General features: G+C 43.5%; 1 protein-coding gene across 2 annotated transcripts in view; it reads left to right on the forward strand.

Moving 5' to 3' along the window:
* Window positions 1–22,914, forward strand: part of tsnare1 (T-SNARE Domain Containing 1) — an 875,956-nt gene that overhangs the window by 707,847 nt on the left and 145,195 nt on the right. For both annotated transcript variants that reach the window (XM_078540971.1, XM_078540972.1), the window contains exon 9: window positions 21,161–21,233. In XM_078540971.1, coding sequence (XP_078397097.1) covers window positions 21,161–21,233 — 73 coding nt within the window. The remainder of the gene's footprint in view (window positions 1–21,160; window positions 21,234–22,914) is intronic.

The following is a 22,914-nucleotide window of genomic DNA, read 5'->3' on the forward strand; positions in this document are numbered from 1 at the left end:
CTTTCTTTTAAAGCTTTAAAACATGTACCGCAAAATGACTCTTGTTTTTTTTTGGTTGATCTGAGTCAACATATAAAGCAAGATCAGATACTGAACAGGCGGAAGCTTCATCTTGTCTCAGCGTGGAATATGAAAACTTCTCCTTTGAGTCCCAGCAGTATTAACACATACTAACTTCAGTGGAATGGGTTAGGGAAAGCAAATGTGAGTTTTTTTCAAACCCAAAATGGTTCTGCAAAGAATGTCTGTCCAACCAACAGTGGTGAATCTAGCACTGCAGTGATGAGGAACTTGAGAACAGACTTAACTAGAATAAAACCATATTAAGAAATCCAGATATCCCAATACTGGACTCACAACATATTTTAACTGCACTTCACTATAACTGTGTCACTTCTCTTAATGTTTTTTGCTTAAAGTCTTCCATAACATTATGGCACAATAACTTTAACATAGAACTTCCATCCTATGCCAGCTCCCTCATTGTGCAGTGTAGTGATTCGACGGAGCGGACAGGTTTGAACAAGAAACAGATAAGCTTTATTACAGAGAGCTTTTCAGGTGCTACATGCTCAATCAGGACTCTCGTCAGGAAGCCCCCCCCACCGACTGCCTGCGCTTGGGGCTCATTGGTCGCAGCATCCCAGAACATCATGTGACCCCCGATAGACAGCAGGAGAGGCCATACCCTCAGTTACTACATGCAGACATTTGGCATTCATCAGTTAGGTCTCTCTCTATTTCATTTCCACCTTTGGCTGAACAAAAGGTCTTTTCCAGCTGGTACTGTCCTGCCAATTCCAAAGGTTAAAGTCAATTAGTAAGAGATGAGAGGCAAAGCTGTGCATAGCTCTGACTGCAGCTATGCACTAGGCAAGCACTTTGAAGAGGAATATACTTTTTATACATTGCTGTGAACTGCATCCCTGGTGAAGATGAAGAAATTGAGTGAATTGGCATGCTCTGTAAAAAGAAAGAATTTGAGTAAACATTGTTACCAATGATGGAATAGAGAGCGAAAACACCATGAAATAGCAGCACGTTGAAAGATATATATATATATATTGTGATATGAGAGGTTATGACTTTCGAGAAAGACTGGGTTTTTTTGCTGTAGAAAAGAGAAGGCTGCGGAGTGACCTTAAAATTGTGAAGATTTTTTTTCACTTTATTATTTCATGGCCAGCATTTGTTGCCCATCGCTAATTGCTCTTAAACTGAATGGCTTGTTAGACCATTTCGGAGTGCAATTAAGAGTCAACCACATTGCTGTGGGTCTGGAATCACATGTAGGCCAGGCCAGGTAATAATGGCAGATTTTCTTCCCTAAAGGACATTAGTGAACCAGATGGGTTTTCCTTTGGGTGCAGACATGATGGCTAAATGGCCTCCTCCTTTGCTGCAGCAATTCTGTGATTCTGAGACAATTGATGGTAGTTTCATGATCACCATTACTGAGAAAAGTTTTCACGTCCAGATTTAATTCATTGAATTTAAATTCCACCCCTGGCTGTGATGGGATTTGAACCTGTGTTCCCCGAGGATTAGCCTGGGCCACTAGTCCTGGATTACTAGTCCAGTGACATTATCACTATGCCATCATCTCCCCCAGGGTAGGGTAGATGTAGCAAAATGTTTCCACTTATGGTGGAGTCCAAATTTTTAATCATTAATTTAAGATAGTTACTGATAAATCCAATAAGGATTTCAGAAGAAACTTCTTTACCCAGAATGTGAAACTATGGTTTGTGCTGTGGTGGTCAATTCTGGGTTAAACATCACCTAGTGTGGTTGAGAAACCCCACTCTGGCATGGCACTCTCTGCCACATTGGCTTCAGAGGAAGACAGTGAGCTGAGTAGGTGCAGGATTTGCTGACCTCTATTTTCTCTGCCAGCTGAGCTTTCCGTATCTCCTCACCCTTTCTAATACCCCTCCAAACAGTCAGCCTCCAGAGGTCACGGCTGTCGGCAGCTGACTCTCAGTTGTCAGTGTCAATGTTCACGATCCTCAAATCTTCCTCGCAATTGGCCTTTTAGCCGAGTTATGGAAACCCAGCTGTTTGTGTCCCAGTGGCCATTTTACTGCACAGAAGGTCTTTCGGTATTTGCCGTCATCCGTCTGATGAATGTGGCCGAGCCAGCGCTGACTTTGTTGGCTTAGCAATGAGTCTATGCTAATGGAATTAACACACCTCAGGACCTCTGAGTTGGTGACCATGCCCTGCATGGAGAGATGTTGAGGATAAGTCTGAGACAGCAAAGGTGGAAACTGTTCAGCCTTTTCTCCTGCCTTGCATATGTTGTTCAGGTCTCACCATTGTATAGGAGTGTGCTGAGAAGGCAGGCTTGGTAGACTCGCAGTTTGGTGTTCTCTGACAGTTTGCTGCTGTTCCAGACTCTCTTACTCAGCTTGGACATAACAGCTGAAGTTTTTGTAATGCATGTTGATTTCAGCATCAAATGACAGATTGCTGGTGATTGTGGAGCCTAGATATGTGAAGCTATCAACAGCCTCCAGCATCACATTGTCAATGATGATAGATGGCGGTATGGCAACATCCTCAAGCATGACATTTGTTTTCCTGATGCTGGTGCTCAAACCAAGCTCTTTACAGGCATAAGAGAGTTTGTCCATTTGCTGCTGCATGTGTTCCTCAGTATGGAATGTTAGGGTCACATCATAGGCCTAGAGTAACTCTCTGATGAGGGCTTTCTGCACCTTTGTCTTGGATCTCAGGAAGGCAAGGCTAACCAGTTCCACCAGGTCTATGTAAGTAGACACCCTTTATAGATGACCTGAAGGCATATGACAGCAGTAAGGAGAAGAATGCCAAAGAGTGTCAATGGCTAAACGCAACCGTGTTTGACTCCACTACGATGTGCACATTTTTTCAAAGTTTCTCCTACTATTAATCTGCAAAGGTTCCGATGTTGCTCCATCATAGCTGACCTTACTCACCATGTTGCCATAGAAAAAGGGGATCACATTGAGCAGCTTCGGTAGGCAGCCAATTTTTTTCAGCAGCTTAAATAGACCGCCTCTGCTCACGTGTCTTTGTGAGACCAATGAAGGCAATATATAGTGGCTTTCTTTGTTCATGGCATTTCTCTTGCAACTCCTGGACTGAGAAGATCAAGTCAACTGTGGACTTTCCAGTTTTGAAACCACACTGAGGTTCAGGATGGATGTGTCCAGCCAATATCTTCAGTCTTAACAAGACCAACACCGACAAATACCTTTTCCCAAAATGCTCTGCAAAGAGATACCTGTGCAGTTGTTGCAACCACTGCGGTCATCCTAGTTCTTGTACAGGATTGCATTTTTTTGTATCACGTTATCTTTGCATCATGGAGTAGTTGAAGCAGAAAGCATAGATGGATTTAAAGGGAAGCTAGATAAGTACAAGAGTGAGAAATTAATAGCAAGATATGCTGACAGTGTTGGATGAAATAGCAGGAGCAGGCCCAGTTAGAGCATAAAGATTGGCACTGACCAGTTAGACTCTATAGCCTGTTTCTGCGCCGTTAATTCTACATAGCTCCTTGTAATGTTACAGTTTCAAAATTCTGATGAGCAGGACATTTGTGAATTCTATGCAATATTATAGTTTGAAAATTTTGATGGCCAAAACTAGTTCAAAACCAGTACCCTTGGAAGATGATGGAAAGTTTATTTCACATGTGTTGGCTTGGCAGGGTTCAAGTTGTGTCTTTCAGCCAGTGTCAAGTTGTGAGCCTGCGATTCTATTTTAGTTCTGGAAGCAGCCAGTGAATTGATTGTATGCTGTGCACATTGTTTCAAAGTTTCTCCTGCTATTAATCTGCAAAGTCATAATGGTTCTTCAGCGGGACAAAGGAACATTGAGGGCCTTGTTGTTGAGTATGAGAATCAGCACAGCCAGAAGCTGGCTTACTATGGAAGAGTAGCAATCAATAGGTTAGCAGGCTGCGGGGAAATGTGTTGAAATGCTACATTAAAGTACCTGCAGAATAAATTCCATTGACATTCAAGGCAAAACAGGGGAAAACTCTGCATAACTGTGCTCAGTGCTATATACAGATTTTACAGCCAGTGCAATAAGGGGACAGGACTCATGAGAAGCTGATGTCTATGAAGATTGCCATGTGCTAAATTAAAGATTGTGGTTGCCAAATGATCTGCTCTCCATTTAAGCCTATGTGTACCTGTCTGTGTTATTTTTCTAGTTAGCTGATTAATGAGCTGATGAAAGGAAAATACACTCCCTTACTCATTTTCTATCCCTTTTTCTGCCTGAAGATATAAACTCACCCTGCAAATCAGCCCCATAGTGTTTAGTATCTCATCTAAATCAAATTCCCAAAACACATATATATCAATTTAAAAGAGTGCCTGAATAGTACAACTTGCTATTAATTTGACAGATGAGGCATAATGTTTGGAATGCTAGGTCAGTTTGAAGGCAAGTTGTTTTTTTTACACATTGACTCAATTTTCTTCCACACAGGTAGTGCTCTTTAAAAAGCTTCTCAAAATCCAGCTTTTTGACCAGGATTTAGCCATGCCTTAATCTCTCCCTCCATGGCTTGTATCTTTTCCCTGCCAACTTGCATTTATGAAGAATTGTTTTTCTTTGTGTTAAAGGTGCTATATAAATGTAAACATTTGTTTGAAGTTGATATGCAGGCTACTGCGTTGTATCTGTACACCAATGAACTGAACTTTTTTCATCAAGACAATATCCCTTTAAATGTTGGTACCAATGTGCACATATTTATATAACATGTTAAATATATTTTATTAATAGTGTTAAATGGGATGTAGATTTTCTGATATTGAGAGTTGGATTTTTTAAAAAATGAAGTATGAAATCTTGGAATTTCTTACCTATATCACTGAAGTTTGCAGTTGAGTCTACCTCCCAGTGTCATATGGTGCCTTGGAACCGTCCAGCCTTGCCAGGTCCTCCAGGCTCCTTTGTGCCAAACAGAGGCAGCGCGATCAGTAGTAGACACTCTCCTGCGGGTGTGAACAATATGCTCCTCTTTCCCCAGAGGAAGCAGCTCGGAGACCATGAGGCAGGAGAGGTGAGGGGTGTGTCTCAGAGCCCGTGGTTGTCGGTTGTGGTCAGTGGTCTATAGCAGTTCTCTCAGGAAAGCACCAGTGGTCAGGATGAGTTGTCTTGGTTCTCCAAGCAGAAAGGCCAGGTAAATGCAGGTGACGATCTCCTCTTGAATGCTGCATTGGTCTAGATCTCCCTGTTGGCTTCAAGTAGTTAGGTGGAGGATGAGTCCTGCATGGTGACCTCTGACCCATGCTGGGAAGCTCAAAGAATGGGCAGAATATCACTGATGACAAAATGACATAGAGGCCTGGCCCCTGTCCCTGGGCTATACTGCATACCCTTGCTTTTTGCATGGAGTACAGCAGACAGAGAAAAATCCATGGAGAAACTTTTACCTTGTTTTATATACACGCACACGTACACACACACATGCACATGTACACAAACACGCGCACGTACACACACGCACATACACACATGCACACAAGCGCGCACACACATGTCAAATGGGGGTAAGAAGCTCGTATTGTGTACGAGCTAAGATTTTCTCTGAATTAGCCAATTAATGGCTAAAGGGTGAGCTCACCATCCAATTAACGTTGGAGTTAGAGAGCCAACACAAGGCCCTCCAGCACTGAAGAAGCAACAAGCTGACTTTTCAGGTAAGTCAAAGAGAGTTCGCCCCAAGATAGGCTCTCCCCCAACTATCTCCAGGTTTTTTTTTTAACTCTAAAATTCTCTTAGCAGCCCAGCCATCATTATGGAAGGGGAACCACTCCATTATGCGGCCTGCAGTTGCAGCTGGGGCCAGGCAGGCTGGGAGGGCCTCAAAGCCTGTCTGGAGTACTGGTGCCCCAGTTGGCTGTCTCCAGGTAGCTACAATGCTCCTTGACGCTACCAGGGACATGAAGGCCGACTGGAAAATTCCAGTTAGCCTCTGACAATAGGCATTAATAGGTCACATGGCTCAATTAGAAACACCCCCCACCACCCCCCTCCCCCACCTCCCATCCCGTCTCTGCAAAAGTGCCCAGAGGCAGGATGGTGCCAGCAAACTGGCATGCTGACTACCTGGGTGAAATTGCATGCCCGCTTGTAGAGTAAAGGGTTAACAGAGCACATGATGCTGACGTAATGATGATGTAACATCACATGATTGAGTAACAGAGATGTGGAGGGAGGAGAAGGTCCAACCTCATGCAGAGTTTCCAATATGTACATAGCAGCTGTAAATAAAGAGTAATGGTTTTAACAAACTACAGTCTCGAGCAGTTTACTTTGCGAAAATAGACAAGCCCCAATGAACCCTGTCTAGGCCCCAAACACATGACGAAACATTGCCCGCCTCTACGCTTGCCCCCACTGGGGGATAAAAGTCCTGCTCATAGTCCCAGCACATAGAGACAGGCATGCAGTCACACAGTGTGTCCTAAATGACAGCTTTTTATGCAGTTCTTCAAAGGGGAAAGGGCCTTAGCAAATCTGACTCTGATCTTGTCCACTCACACACGATTTCTATTAGGAATAACAGATTAGCAATAATGAGCAGGAAAACCGCTGATTTGTTTCTTTTTGGTGTGTCCAGCCCTCTCGGATTGCGTGGGAGTCTCCCAGATCTGAGTGAATGAGTACCTGTTCATGCAGCAATTTACGGCATTTACGCAAGATGTGAAATTGCTATGATTTACTGATGCCTGTCAACATCAGACTAGTCCAAAGTGTGAGATATTCAGTCACGAGACACATACTCAAGGAGTAAACCGATGCCAATGACATAAATATGGATAAAAGTATAAAACTGTGCCTGTTACATGGGTCATTTGGTGCCAGTCATGAAATGCGTGTGTCCCTATTTTGTCTTTCTCTCTGTCAGCCTTTGCTCGATATTAAATTGCTCGATATTAAGTTTCATTTTTCTTTGTCTTTCCCAACTACTTATTTTACTGAATACATTCTATAAATTCTACCCCTCCCAGTTTGGTACCATCTTCAAATGTGACCACGTACGATTGAATTTCTGAGTCCAGGTAATTTATGAAAATTGAATCTTCAGGTTTAGTCATGATAATCGACTATTATTTTGCATGGAATGGAACAAAGACAAATGGATCTGTAGTTGCCTGTGTCTATGTTGTCACTTCTCTTGAATATGAATACCACATTAGCCTATTTCCTATACCACTACTTTTCTAACTCCTATTGATCCACTCGTAATGATTGCCAGTACCTCACAAATCTTTTTACTTGTCTCTCCCAGAACTCTGGAATGAATACCGTCTACCTTGTGAATTGATTCATTTTGAGCCTTGTTAGCCCTTCATGGGTGTCCATCTCATTTCTATTTGGGAGATTGATTTTACTTGGGGTACCTTTGTCTAAGGAGAATAAGTCGTTCGTGTCTTTTCCCTTGTGAATACTTGATGGAAGGAATCATTCAAAATGTTTATCATTTTGTGCTCATCTTCAGTTTTGTATCTATTTGCACCTTTTGTGGTTTTGACCTCTTCACTGACTGTCCACTTTTTGTTGTGGTACAGAAGAATTTTTACTGCTTTTTAAAACTTAGTTGCAATGCTTTTTCGAACTTTTCCTTTGTCACTTTAATCACAATTTTAACATGTTTCTGTATTTTCTTCTCCTCACCTCAGTGAGCTAGTTCCTCTTTCTTTCTGCAGAATTTTGATGCCATATTTCTCATATTAGTACATGTTCACCCTGAATGCTGGGCATTATACCTTGGTACTAAAACAAAATACTCTGGATGCAGAAATGCGCAGCAGGCATATAGTAGTATTTAAAAAACAGAGAGAGAGAGACATACGCACACACAGACAAAACCACAGGGAGACACACACACACACACACACAGATGTGGTATAAAAGTTTGGCACATATCAGGGGGCGGTGGTGGCGTAGTCGTATTGTCGCTGGACTAGTAATCCCACTAGGTTCTGAACTGGCGACAGGTCATCAACCTGAAACATTAACTCTGTTTCTGTCTCCACAGATATTGCCTGATCAATTGAGTGTTTCCAGCACTGTCTGTTATTATACCCTGGTACTTGAATGCCAGTCTTCAGTTTTCTGTGTGTCTAATTTCTATGTCTTTTCATTGAAATCCTGAATTCCCATCCGTTTTCAATCTCGCTGCTTCACGTTTCCCTTCCCTGATCAATCTTTGGAGATGTGCAGCAATCAACTTATAACCGAGACAGTTTTCTGAAATGCTTTCCAATGTGATTCAGATGAATCACCCTTTATCTCAACATTCAAAAAGGTGCTTAGTCTCGGTACTTCGTCTCAGTGCTTAGTATGCAGCCATTGGTACAAAGCCCTATTTACAGATCATATCAATGTGCCAATTTTCTATTTCCATTATCGGGAAAGATGTGATTTCAAATTTAGTGGAGCCACATTTTTGTGTGTATGTAATCTTCCTGTTTGATTTTCAACCATATCTTGATTGAACCCTGTTTCCCTCTTACGAGATGACTTTAAAAACACAATTAGCACTACAGCGTGAAGTTTGTTGGCCTTATTTATGTTATCTAAAACCTCACTGATGTTTCTTTCAATAGTGAAGTTTAACCATTTTCTCTTCCTTGCCTGAAATATTTAGCTCTTAATCATACCCAGCTTGTAGCCAGGTCTCTATAAAGGCTACTGTATCATATTCAGCTTGTAGCCAGGTCTCTCTAAAGGCTTCTGTATCATATTCAGCTTGTAGCCAGGTCTCTATAAAGGCTACTGTATCATACCCAGTTTGTAGCCAGGTCTCTATAAAGGCTACTGTATCATACCCAGCTTGTAGCCAAGTCTCTGTAAAGGCTACTGTATCATACCCAGCTTGTAGCTAGGTCTCTATAAAGGCTACTGTATCATATTCAGCTTGTAACCAAGGACGGAATAATACAGTTGCGCGCCGAGGGTGGATTCCACAGCCGTAAGTCGGCAGTGTTCTGACTTCCAGGCTCACCGTTGGTGCGTGCTTGATAATAAAGTAATTGCTGTGAATTAGCAGCAAGGACAGGTTTGCAGACATTATCCCACTCAATGAGTACTGGAGGGCGGGATGTGAGGCTGCAGACCGTGACTCAGAATAAGGTAACGGCCAGCACTTTAAAGAGCCCCCTGGCACAGGACAGTTGCTCAATCCAGTGCATCTGCTGTACGTCTTCTGTCCAGTCTGCCCAGGTAAATCGATTTAAATTCTAGAAAAAATCAAAGCAAAATACTGTGGATGCTGGAAATCTGAAATAAAAACAGAAAATGCTGGAAAAACTCAGCAGGCCTGGCAGCATCTGTGGAGGGAGAAGCAGAGTTAATGTTTCGAGTTTGCATGACTTCTTCAGGGCTGAAGAGAGGTAAAAATGGGAAGAATTTTATACTGTTGAAGAGAGGGTGTGGAGCAGTTGGAGCAAAATAGACGTTTAGGGATAGGTGAGAGCTCAGGAGAGATTGACAAATACGTCATAGACACAAGACAAAGGGAGTGGCAATGACAGTGTTAAAGATTAAGGCAGGTGCTAACAGTGTCATTAAGGTCAGATAGCAGAATGCATTAATAGCACAAGAAGTGTCAGCGCTCTCTGAAAGCAAAACAACAGAACAAGTTACAGGCAGGCCCTCCAGGGGAGGGCATTGAGAAAAATGGAGGAGAGAGTTCATGGTCTGATGTTGTTGAACTCAATGTTAAGTCCAGAAGGTTGTAAAGTGCCTAATTGGACGATAAGGTGCTGTTCCTCCAGTTCCCCAACACAAACTGAAGAAACAACACCTCATCTTCTGATTAGGCACTTTACAGCTTCTGGAGTCAACATTGCATTCACACCTTAAGACCATGAACTCTGTCTTCCATTTTGCTATTTTTTCCCAACCCCTTTTCCCCACAGTGCCAGCCTGTTACTTGTTCTTATGTGTTGCTTTCAGAAAGCTCTGTCCCTTTTTCTGCTAGTAACACATACTGCTATCTCACCTTTATGTCACAATGAGCGACTGCCATAGTCTTTAATCATCAGCTATCATTACCACCCTTTTTGTCCTGTGTCCATGACATCTTTGCCAAATCTCTCGAGCTCCCACCTATCCCTGACCTCCTACTTAGCTCCACCTGCTCCGCCCACTTTCTTCAACAGTATGAAGCTCATAACATTTCTACCAACCTTCAGCTCTGAAGAAGAGTCATATGGATTTGAAATGGTAACTCTGTTTCTCCACAGATGCTGCCCCGACTTGCTGCGTTTTTCCAGCATTTTCTGTTTTTATTTGAAATTTTAGCTCATCTCTGCCAACCATGTCAATCTTCATAGGTGGCAGAAGTTTTAAAAACCAGCAAGAATCTCACCTTTTTTGCATTGAGGAGTTATGCATTTATTACATATTGCGATGCATAGATAGATGTCTATGCCATCGGAATGAGAGGAGAGGCATTCTAGAAGGGGAAAAGCTGCCACCAGATTCAGGGAGGCTGCCCTTGGTGCCCTCCTGCATGCAGTACATGATAGACGTGATCAGCTCATGCTGAGTACTGGGAAGAGCAGACTCATGCTGCATGGGAGGGGGTGTTCCAACAAGGTCAACAGTTTTGACGTGGTGAGGAGGACTTGGTCCCAGAGCCACAAAAGGATCAATGACTTCATGAGGTCCGTTGCAGGTCGCTGAATCTCTGCATGTGAACCCATGGGGTGGGCGGGGGAGGTGGGAGCAGGGGTTGGGGAGGGGGGTGCGCGGCAGGGAAGCATGTGTTCATCTGTGTCTCAGCTGAGGGTTTCTGAGTTCTCCCTGACCCTTGAGGTCTGGTACTGCTCTGACCCCTTCCTGAGACATGACAGGACCCTGAGCCTTCCTGTATCCCTTTCTTCATCTCTCCCTAATCCTTCTCTCCTCCTCGCTGGAGGCTTTGTCTCCAACTGAGACAACAACCCCATCTGTCTCAGACACTTTTCACCCCTTACCCCTCGGTAATTGGCAGGAAAATATCCCGTCAAAAGAGTCCTCTCAATCAGAGGAGAATTCTCCTCATGAAAAAAATATCCAAAAGGTTCCTCTGTGCACTCCAATGAGCAGCCCCTGCAGTCAATAGAGTTTGAATTGCAAAGTTGAGACTCCGGTCTCAGCTGCAGTTTTAAAACCTGCCCAAACAAGCTTTGCCTGAAATAGAACGGAATCTCCATCTGTCGTAAATCTCGTCCTTAAGGCGTATTATTGCATTCTGACTATTATTGCTGTGAGATGGTTAGTTAATTAGTTAATTGCCTTTAAAATTGATACTTAAATAACCCGGGCGGGTTCCTGACTTTTTGACCCGCCCACCTACCAGTATTATCGGAAACTGGCATGACGACGTTGTTAAACGGATGACTCCCGATGTCATCGTGCCCCATCATACGCTCCGCAAAGCAGGAAATGCTCCTGATCTTGGAGCATAAAATCCAGCCCCAATTCTCTATAAAGGCTACTATATCACACCTAGCTTATGTCCAGGTCTCTATAAAGCCTACTGTGTCATACCCAGCTTGTAACCAGGTCTCTATAAAGGCTACTGTATAAGTTGTATAGACCTGGAAAGCGCTGCCTGAAAGGGTGGTAGAAACAGATTCAATAGTCACTTCCAATAGTTGAAAATGAGATGTGAAATAAAATGAAAATTTACAGAGCTGTGGGCAAGGAGCACAGGAGTGGAACAAATTTGATAGCTCTTTCACAAAGCCAGCACAAGAATGATGAGCCGAATGGCTCACTTCTGTGCTGTATGATTCAAAGTGAAGATCCTCGGCAGTCACAATCAAGAGTCCAGGAAGTTGCGTTGTCTACCTGGTGCCAGGGTGGAGCATGTCTTGAAGAGACTGGAAAGAAACTTGGAAAGGGAGGTGGAAGAAGCAGATGTTCAGATCTACACTGGAGTAAACAACATAGGAAAGAAGAGGAAGTATCAGAAATTAAGAGCAGGCTCTCTTGATTACTACCCAAGCCACACGTTAATTGGCATAGGGATATTAAAATTATTGTCAATATACAGAGTATCAGTGATCAAAAGTGGTTAAAATATGTGAGAAATACTCCATCAGGGCATTTGAAAGAATGTATGGTCAGCTATCCACAAACAACAAGCTACGTTCACAAATTTATGTAGTGAAATGATTAAAACAAAAGAGTTAGAGGCACAAATTCAGTTTAAAAGGCAGCTTTAACATAACATCTAATGAAACACCCCAAAGCTCTTCACAGGAACGTTATAAAATCAAGTATGAAAAATATGTTCCTTCATTTTTTGACTCATCCCTTAGTTATCCAGATATCCCTGCTTTTTATTTCTCTCTCTCTCTCTTATACTGGCCATTTCCCCACAAAGGTTTAAGTTATCACATGAATGTGTTTGACTGTTAAACAAGGGCAATTAGGGATGGACAATAAATGCTCGCCTAGCCAGCAAAGCACACATTCCATGAACAAATTTTAAAAAGATGATCAAAATAGCCTGATTCTATATTTTCTTGTTGCAAATTTTGTACCCATCCTTCTAACCCCAGATGTGTTTCTAAGATGTTCGCTTTTAAAAACCTGGTCTTCCTTAATTTTCGTATCTTGCGACAGCTTTGCTTCATGACACCTCAGAAACCCATTCCAATCCTATGTCCCAACATGCACTTTCCTTCCTCTGTATCTGCTCCGCTGCCAGTCGCAATACCTTCAAACAACGTACGAACAGGCTATCTGGTCATAATCACACTGATGTTTCTGGGACCTTCCCGTTTGCAAGTGGTTGTAAAGTGATTTGGGATGCACCAGGGTCTTGAAAGATACTATATAAATTCAAGATCTCTTTTTTAGATAATAGCAATAATTGAAACACTAAATTTGTTGTTGATCTAAAACTTTGTGGGGAAATGACCAGTATAAGAGAGAGAAAGAGATACCAACCAAGGATATCTGGATAACTAAAGGATGAGCCAAAAAATAAAGGAAAATATTTTTCATGCTTGGTTTTATAATGTTCCTGTGAAGAGCTTTGGGATGTTTCAATTGATGTTTCATTATGTGAAAGGTGCTATATAAGTATAAGTTGTTATTGTTTTCAGTTTACCATGGAGAAATGGAGCTCTCTTCCAAAGTCCTCTTCCCTTGGCATCTGTCTCCACCCTAAGTAATTTTCCTGAAGCTGACACCTTCAACTATATTGTCAATCACACGGTATTACACTTGCACCATTTTCTACTCAGTCTCCAACACCCTTTAAGTATATTTGTGTGATGGCCACTACATGAAAAACACTGTATAAGAGAAAATTATTTTCAGACAGTAACAATAACAGAATTATACATGAAAAAGCATGTTTCCTTTGACATCTGTGGGGAGAAAAATAGGTAATAATTATTTGCTTAACCTTATGGGCAAAACCATGGAAACTGTATTTGTTAGCATGATGAAAAGCACTTGGTTCTTTTACTTTAGTTGTGGCATCCACTATTCAGATATACCATTATTGTAATGATGGATTCAATTTAATATGCTTCTGTGGAAAAAGGATCTTGATGTTATGAGACATTCTAATCAGATATGTACCTTTCATATATATTGAAATAAATTATTTTCAGTTGCAGCTATTACCTACTTGCTGCACTGACTTTGAGTTAGAAATTAAGCAGGAATATTGGGCTGTAACTTCTGAGCTATCCACTGTCATATTTGGGGAGGAGCCCAAAGATGCACTGGGGGATCCCCTTCTGAAGTTCCCAGATAAGGTTTGTATGGCAATTACCCAGAAGTGCAAACTTCCACTGGGCAATTGCCCTGCACTGGGAACCATCCACAAATGTGATTTAAATGGCAAATTTCAGATGGTTCTGAGTTACATCAGTAGTTACCCAGAAAAAGTTAGAAGGATTAAAACCACTTTTAAAATCTGGAAAAGCATCGTACTGACCCAGGGGACTCCCCTGACTACCCCCCGCCCCCCACTCCCCCACCCCCCCACTACAAGGCTCCCCCACCCCCAAGTGACTACAACTGCCGACAGGAACTCCCGAACCCACGGGAACTCTTCCACCCCACCACCACCCAACCAGGTCAGACTCTCATGCCCCAGCTCCCGCACCCCTAGGCCCCACCTAACCTCCGAAGCCCCCCCCCTCCGATCTCCGACAACCCCCCATACCGATCTCCCACCTCCCTTACCTCAGCCACTCCCCCAGACCCAGCCCAACCCAACCCGCCAAACCATCCCCAAGGCCCGAATTCTGAACACCCCCCTCCAACCTCCCTACCCCCCTGCAACCTCCCTATCCCGACCTCTGACCCCCCAACCCCCACCTCCGACCCCACCCTAACCTCCATAATGGGCCTGAACTTCTCTCAGAGTGGCAATCCGATTCTGATTGCCATCCTGTTACCAATTTCTTATCTTAATTTTTTTTCAATCCTATCTTGCCCGACCTTCCAACTCAGGCCAGTCGCAATCCAGGCAGTGCAGCGCGTCTCCGAGGCCTAGCATTGAACTGCAGCTGAGTTGAAGGGAAGGAGGCCAACACCGCCCCCCCACTTCCCCCCCCTCAACCCCAGCCCCACCGATCTCCAACAATCACCTTCAACCCCCCTCAGACCTCCAACCACCCTCCTCGACAATCCCCCACCTCCGACCCCCCCCAAAAACTCCGATCCTCCGACCAAGCCCCTCTGACCCCCCACTGACCTCTGACTACCCACCAACCTCTGACCCCCTAATCTCCGACCAACATCCCCTAACCTCCCCCCTCTGACATCCCAGCAACTCTGACCAACCCTCAACCTCCGAACCCCCACCTCTGAACCCTCCGACCACCCCACCTCCAATCCCCCTCCCCCAACCTCCGACCACCCCACCTCCAACCACTCTTATCTGATCCAGAAGCTCCCCCGCATCTCCGACCACCACCTCCGATCACCCCCGACCTTCAATCTCCCCCCCCCCCGCCCCACCCCACACCTCCCTAACCTCCGACCCAATTCCCCCAAATCCTCTCCACTTACCTTAAACACCAACCTTCTCCCTGTTCTGTCACGGACCTTTAAACTTCAATGGGCATTTAACTCTCCTGATTTACAGCAGCTCGTAAAAAAGGGGACATGATCTCCTTCCCTTCGTCTCAGCTGCATTTCGATGCTAGGCCTTAGGGACACGCTGCACTGCCTGGATCTCGCCTGGCCAGAGCCGGAAGGCCAGGCAAGATAGGATTGAAAAAAAATTAAGGTAAGAAATTGGTCACAAAGTGGCAATCTGATGACGATTGCCACTCTGAGGAAGTTCAAGCCCATTATGATCCATATGTCAGATCTAATGAAGATACAATCGTGACAAACTTCTCGTACCATATCAGCCCACTCTGAGTACTGCCCGCCTCTTGATGGACTGGAATACACACAGGTTTCGGCCTTACTGTTGTCAGGTTGAATTTAGTGAATTAAAATACCACCTTACTTACCCCTAAACAACCGCTAACTGTATGAGTCCCAGGTCTGCCCAATGCTCAGAAACCATTCCTACATATGGCAAGCCTCTTCCAGCACTTCCCCTGTACTTGTTCATAGCGGCACTTTATCATAAGCACTTTAAAAGGTTTGACAACACTTTTCGCTGTGTTAGTATCTGTTAAGGACTGAAATTTGGGCTTCTCCTCATAACTAAAGGTTGGATGTAGGTATTTCCAAATGTCAAGTCTTCCAAATGTATGTTTTATTAGCCCCTTGCTATTAAAGCTACTTTAGATTGATGTTCATGAATAGGCAAGTGGCCAATCTTTCAAGCAGACTCTGGATCTAGGACTCACATCTTCACTTTATATGTATTGAAGTGTGTGAGAAACATTCAATTTTGTCATGATATGTCCTGACACTTGTGCTGCAGAACATCTTTCATATTTTACCAGTTGGTTTTCTGCCCGATTCCAGGTAAGTACGATGGTTGTGGTGGAGATCACAGGAGGACATTAGAGACTGGGTTGGGATGTTGGCAGAGATCATAGGGGTGGGCAGGGGTAAGTTTGGACCTGGAGAAAGCACTCCTGATCCTCCTGGCTACATAAACACTGCTGTAAATGTACCTAGCTTATGGATCTGGTCCATCTCACCTCCTTTTATCTGCCGGGATTCCTGAATCCCTGGAAACCCAAAAGACTGATAAAATGGAGGCACATAACATCCTTAATAGATTTCAGTGACTGACCCACCCCCAATTCATCTCAATTTAAACAAGATGTAGTAGATTGGAATCGAGTTTGAAATTTTAAAAAATGTGTACCTTCCAAATTCATTCTTTGAGTTAAAATTACCTCACCCCCCCACCCCCGGGTTTAATTTCATTTTAATTATCCAATTCTTGATGGATTCAATGCCAGTTGACAATTGCAACGGTTAGACAATGTTTCATATTAACCTTATGACTAAAAACAGGTTAACCTTTATTTTATTCTTAATTATGATGGGCTAGTGATTTCTGAAGAATTGTGAATCTGGCCATTCTTCTTTCTGAGTTTTTAATTGATCCTTCATATTTCGATATATATGGTATGTCGTATAAAAATGTCAGCCTTTGCTCTAGAGATTGGTTGCAGATTGCTAAAATCCAAATTGTGAGAGAATAGTTTTTGTGATTTTTATTGAAACCAGTAACAAATTAGAGTACGCTACATTTCTTCCCCCGCCCCTCCTTTTTTCATGAACCATGGGTTCCCAAACTCAGACTCAGTCATCATAACTGAATTGGCCACCAAGAGCAGATAATCTCTGCTTCAGTGAGCTTCTTCTGCTGTCTATTTTCACTCCTGTAAGAAAACAACAGAAACAACTTCCATTGTATTGCATGTCCCTGAAGAATCTGCACCCGGGTGACAGGTGCATGATGCATGAAGTCATTGTACACCTGTATTGGGACAGAGGTGTCTTTGGGCAGCAGCGTCTGTGATTGAGTGTTCCTCTTCAGCATACCCTCTGATCACCCCAAATTGGGAGGGGGTTAGAAAAGAGGCTGTAAAAATCGACTGTCCCACATTCTGCTGGCTGGGGAACAACACCCTCTTTATGGCATCGCCATCTTTATGGTCAAACTTTGTAACTTGGAGTGTTAGAACCTACATGGATAATCTCAAGAGCGACTACTTAGAAAGAAGAACTGCATCACATGAGCTATCAAGACTCCAAATTGACATTGTCACCCTCAGTGAGACCCGTCTTCCTGGGGAGGGGCAGCTGAAGGAACAAGCAGGGGCATACATCTACCACTGGAAGGAAAAGGTTGAAAGTGACCCTTGGGTCCACAGAGCTGGTATTGCAAGCCTGAATAGGATCCTGGATGCACTGCCAGAACTCCCCCATTGTATAAACAAAAGGCTCATGACACTTCAGAGAAGACTGAGGGGGCAACCTGATCAAGTTGTACAAGATTATGAGGGCCATGGACAGGGTGGATAGGGAGCAGCTGTTCTCCTTAGTTAAAGGGTCAGTCATGAGGAGGCATAAGTTCAAGGTGAGGGGCCAGGAAGTTTAGTGGGGGGATGTGAGGAAAAACTTTTTTACCCAGAGGGTGGTGACGGTCTGGAATGTGCTGCCTGGGAGGGTGGTGGAGGCGGGTTGCCTCACATCCTTTAAAAAGTACCTGGATGAGCACTTGGCATGCCAAAACACTCAAGGCTATGGGCCAAGTGCTGGTAAATGGGATTAGGTTGGTAGGTCAGGTGTTTCTCACATGTTGGTGCAGACTCGATGGGCCGAAGGGCGTCTTCTGCACTGTGATTTTGTGATTCTGTATCCATAATCAATATGTCACCGTCATCAGCGCTTATGCCCTGAACCTTGACTCTGATGAAGATGTTAAGGAAAAGTTATTTTCTGACCTTGATGAAGTCCTCAATTCCATCCCAAAAGAACAAAAGCTCATCTTCCTGGGTGACTTTAATGCCAAGGTTGGCTGTGACTCCATTGCCTGGAGAGCAACATTTGGGGGAAAAAAGGGGTGGGAAAGGCCATTGCAAATGGTGTCTTCCTGCTGACAAAGGGTGCTCAGCATGGTCTCATTATAACAAACACCTTCTTCTGCCAGGAGGATGAATACAAAAACCCCATGGAGGCTTCCTAGATTAAAGGACAGGCACCTAGTGGATTGTGTTAGGGCTGTACTACGTCATTGTTTGAGTCAAAGATCTATATCGCTCTATATCGGTATCACTTGATCCAACTAGGGGACTGATGCCTGCTGGACAGATCATCGACACGTTCGATCGATGATGAGCATCCACCTTGCACCAAGACATCGCAAGACCCAAAAGCCCAAGACGAAGAAGATCAATGCCTCAGCCCTAAAACAGCCCAACCAAAGGGGACAATTCTAAGTACAGCTCACAGCCAATTTGGAAACTCTTCACATGTCCAACTCAATTTCAAAATAGAAGGATCAAACAAAGGCATCTGTAGTAGACTCCTGTGTCCAGATCATTGGGTTCGAGCATTGTCCTTCCGGATAAAAATGAGCAGCTTTCATTGCCTGGCAGAACAATCTAAGCTCGCAGGTCAAGAAGGCAGCATTCCAACAGCTAAAGGCTGACACCCTAAGACAAATCTGAAAAATAAAGGACATGTAGTGGGAAGAGAAGGCCCGAGAGGTCCAAAAATATGCTGACCATCATGGCATGTGAAGCCTTCTTGAAGCCATCTATAAACCAAGATCAAATGGATAAAATCCCCTTCACTCGCAGGATGATATTTCTCTTCTAAAGGATGACAATGCCAACCATCAATGCCATAAAGAACATTTTCAACAACTCCTCAACTGTGAATCCACAGTGACAGCTGATACTCTCCGGGCTAACTCCTGTTATCCCTGTGGTAGAATCTATCTGAACCACCATCGATGGGAGAGCTGCAGCAAGCAATCAAATGGATGAAAAAGAACAAAGCTTATGGCCCTGAGAGCATTCCAGCTAAGGTCTTCAAAGCGGGTGGGATTTTGTTCACATCAAGACTCCATGCACTAATACTTGCCCTGTCTTTGAATGTTGCCAAAACAAAACTCATATGTTAACCCACACCTGGTCAACCAAGTATTCCACCTCCCATATGTGTTTGAAGGAGAGTCTCTGGAATATGTTGGGCACTTCCCATACCTTGGTAGCCACCTTTCTCAAAAAGCCACCATTGACGAGGAGATCCAATGCTGGATCAGCTGCGCCAGCTCAGCCTCCTACAAACTATGGCAGCGAGTGTTTGACAACAAAGATCTCCACAAGTCAGCAAAAGCACCAATGTGCAGAGCAGTTGATGTCACCACATTCCTGTACTGTAGTGAGGGCTAGACTGTGTATCAGTGACACATTGGAGTACTAAAGAAACTCCGTCAGCAGTGCCTCCACCGCATCCTCTGGATTCAATGGGAGGACCACCGAACGACCACCAGTGGTTTTCTTGAAGCCAGCTCCACAAGCATTCAGCCGAAACTCCTGTAAAATCAACTTCGATGGACTGGACCGGATGGCCGAAAAGCATCACCCCAGCCAGGTCCTGTTTTCTCAACTCTCAGTGGCCAGCGTTCCAGGAGAGAGCAAAGAAAATGGTTCAAAGACACTCTGAAGCTCTCGCTAAAGAATGGCAGGACTGACATTAATGATTGGAAGGAGCTTGCTGCCAATCTTTAAGAATGAAAACAACCTGTCCACCACACTGCATCACGCTTTGAGTCCAAACGCCTTAATGATGAGGCAGAGCGACGGCACAGAAGAAAAGAAAAGGGAGCAAACCCTGCACTTCGGATCTCACTACCTTGTGGGGCATCCTGCCTCGTGTGCCCAAAAACCTGTAGGCTGAGAATCGGCCCCTTCAGTCACATGATGACCCATGGCAGAAACTCACAACCCTGAGTAGACATCATCCTCGAATCGAGGGACAGCCAATAACGATGATGGATGGAAGGACAAAGGCTAGGGAGTTGGTAGCGTGAAAGTGCAATTGTAAACGAATTGGGGAGGAGCTTTTTCCAAGGCCTGACACAGAAGGAAGTGACCGGGGCACGTGTCAGGTGAGAGGCATAAGGAAGTAGTCAAAGATAGCCTTTTTCATCATCAAGAACATGGGAGTTGAGAGCCCACATGAGTGAAGGCAAGGGAGAGGTTGTTTCATTGAATATGGGGCGGAGCGTTTGTATGGAGAGTGAAGTTTAGTCATTTGGAGGATTATGTTTACTATAGCTGAAAGTAAGGAATAATCAGCAAGCTTTGGAGGGAATGTCAGCATATGAGTGTGCTTGGTGGGCTTTCTCACTCCAGACTTCATTGTATGAATTTACCCAAGTCTGCTAGGTGAGAATGATACATGTAGTAAAGGTTAAAATTACGTTTCTGTACTCACCACATCGCTTTCAACCATTCAAGCCTTTTGAGATTATAACTGGTGATTATTTTATTTCCCCCTTCAGGACAAGGGAGGAGGCTTCAGGCAAGAGGTGCTTAATCGAAATATAAAAGTTATTCTCCAATGATGTCACCCAGATCATTCAGGCCTTGGAGGAAACAGCTGCTCCCTCCTTGATCTTATTTCATCCACTAGGACTTCAGGGAGACATCTGAATAATGGGGTTCAGCATTTGACTCCTATTCTCCAGAAAATGCATTTCCACAATATTCAAACAGAAATGCGGGCTGGGGATGCATCCCTGTTTTAAGTAGGCGTCAAGTCACCATGGAAGTTTCACATCGGTCAGAAGGCCAACCCATGAAATGAGGCCTATGAGTTAAAATTGCCTGGGTGTGATGCTTGATCACTGCATCCCCCACCTACTCCTACCCATTGCCTCGCACACAACTACAATTTGCACCCATTTTAAAACTGAGGATACTGTTCGTACGCATATCTTTGTGAACCATTTAAAAGTGGAAAATGAGAAGTTGCTTTCGAGATCTTTATCCATGCAGACTGTTCTGGCCTTTTTGATTTCATTTAAGGCAGAAAGAGAGGATGCTAAAAGAATAAAATGCTTCCCCGTATTACATTCAGAAACCGTGCTGAGTACACATTTGTCGGCTGTGGTTTATGCTGGAGAAGAGTGATCTTTCAATTTGCACACTGATTTAATGATTTTCTTCAATTTGTTCAACAGGCAGATATGCTTGATGTGAATCAGATTATCAAGGATCTAGCACTATTGGTACATGAACAGGGTGATAACATTGGTGAGTATTATCTACTGTTTGAACAAAATAATTGCTGCCCCTCCCCCCACCTCTTTTATATTTAGTTCATTTTAATTTAAGTAGAAGCAAGCTTTCTCTCGCTCAAGTGTTACAACACATGGTTGTGCTTCAGACACAGAATCATACAGTGCACAAGGAGACCCTTCAGGCCATCATGCCTATGCTGGCTCCTTGAAAGTTCCGCTCCACTGACCTTTTCCCGCAGACCTGCAAATTTTTGGTTTCATTTTCAAGTATATATACAATTGCCTTTCAGGCAATGTATTCCTGATCACAACAGCTTGCTGAATAAAACCTCCCTTTCATCTCAGGCTGTATCTTCTGTCAATTATCTTAAAAATTCCACGAGGGCAAATGTGCACCTTTACCACAGGTGGCAATCTGGATCACCCATCTGTTGTACAACCTGCCTTATTTTCATCACATGAGGTTCTACAAAGGTTGGGAAATCTGCTCCATCAGATTATCAGGCAGGTGCTGAAAACAAAAATGACCCTCAGGTTGCTTTACATCCTCAGTCCCCCTGTGGGAGTACCATTACCACAAATACTGCATCAATTCATGAAAAAAGGCCAAACACCACTTTACTGCAACTAGAGAAAGCCATTACCCACATCCTAAGAAATCAAAAAAATTAACCAAAAATCAAATGAATATGTTTGGAAGAGAGTTAGATCCCATTGTGCAGTACAGCAGGTTTTATTTCTGGATCACACTGCCTTGTTTGATTGCTACTAATATGTCTTCTCGGAAGCTGACTCATTCATTATCTATCCCTCCCTTGTATAATTGTTATTGAGTTTAAAAAATAAAACAAGTAAGACTATACACTCAATAATATGGGCCAAATCGGCATCAATTTTCTTGATTTTAAACGCCGATTATGTTTTGCAGCTAAATCGTGTCAGCAGAAACAAAATTAGCATTTAGAAACAAAGATGAATATTTATTGATTAGATTGTGAAAGAACAAAAGAGATAGACAGACGTATGACCATGTCAAAGTGGCATAAAATAATGTGACAGCAAGTATTTTCCTCCTGAAACAAACCTAGATTGATAAGCTAAGGCAATCAATGGACATGGAGCAAAGGCTATATTGGAGCGAGGTACAGCCACTAATTGAATGGTGGACCAAGCTCTAAATGCTGAATGACGCATTCATTGTCCTATGTTCCTAGCCTGAACTAACACCCAAGACACAAAGCTAACTGCACACACACTGTCCTTCAAAGATTAACTTTAAGCAGGCGAGACAAGATAAAGAGCAACTAGATAATCCTGTTTATCTCATGCTTGAAGGAAAGTATAATATTGAGGACAAATGCTATCCATGGTGATTAATTGCACATTCACATCCAATTAGGGATTTTATTTTTTAAAAGCATTTCCTTTTGAATAATTCCATTTGCATGACTATTTTATGGAATGCAGAATCCCTTCAGTTCGGTAAACAAGCATGAATGATACGTTGGTATGCCATAAGCCGCGAGGTAGCTGCTTGAGGTGCGTGCACTCTTCTTGTGACTCACAATTGAGAGCAGTCAGTCTGCATTTCTTCAGCTCTGCAAAATCACAGAAAACACTGAATCTCAACACAATGATACCAATGAATAGGAGAACATGGTCATCAGGTTTATTCGCCCCACTCTTGGCTTTTT

This window comes from Cetorhinus maximus, chromosome 4 (assembly GCF_964194155.1).
Source record: "Cetorhinus maximus chromosome 4, sCetMax3.hap1.1, whole genome shotgun sequence".
Taxonomy (NCBI): domain Eukaryota; kingdom Metazoa; phylum Chordata; class Chondrichthyes; order Lamniformes; family Cetorhinidae; genus Cetorhinus; species Cetorhinus maximus.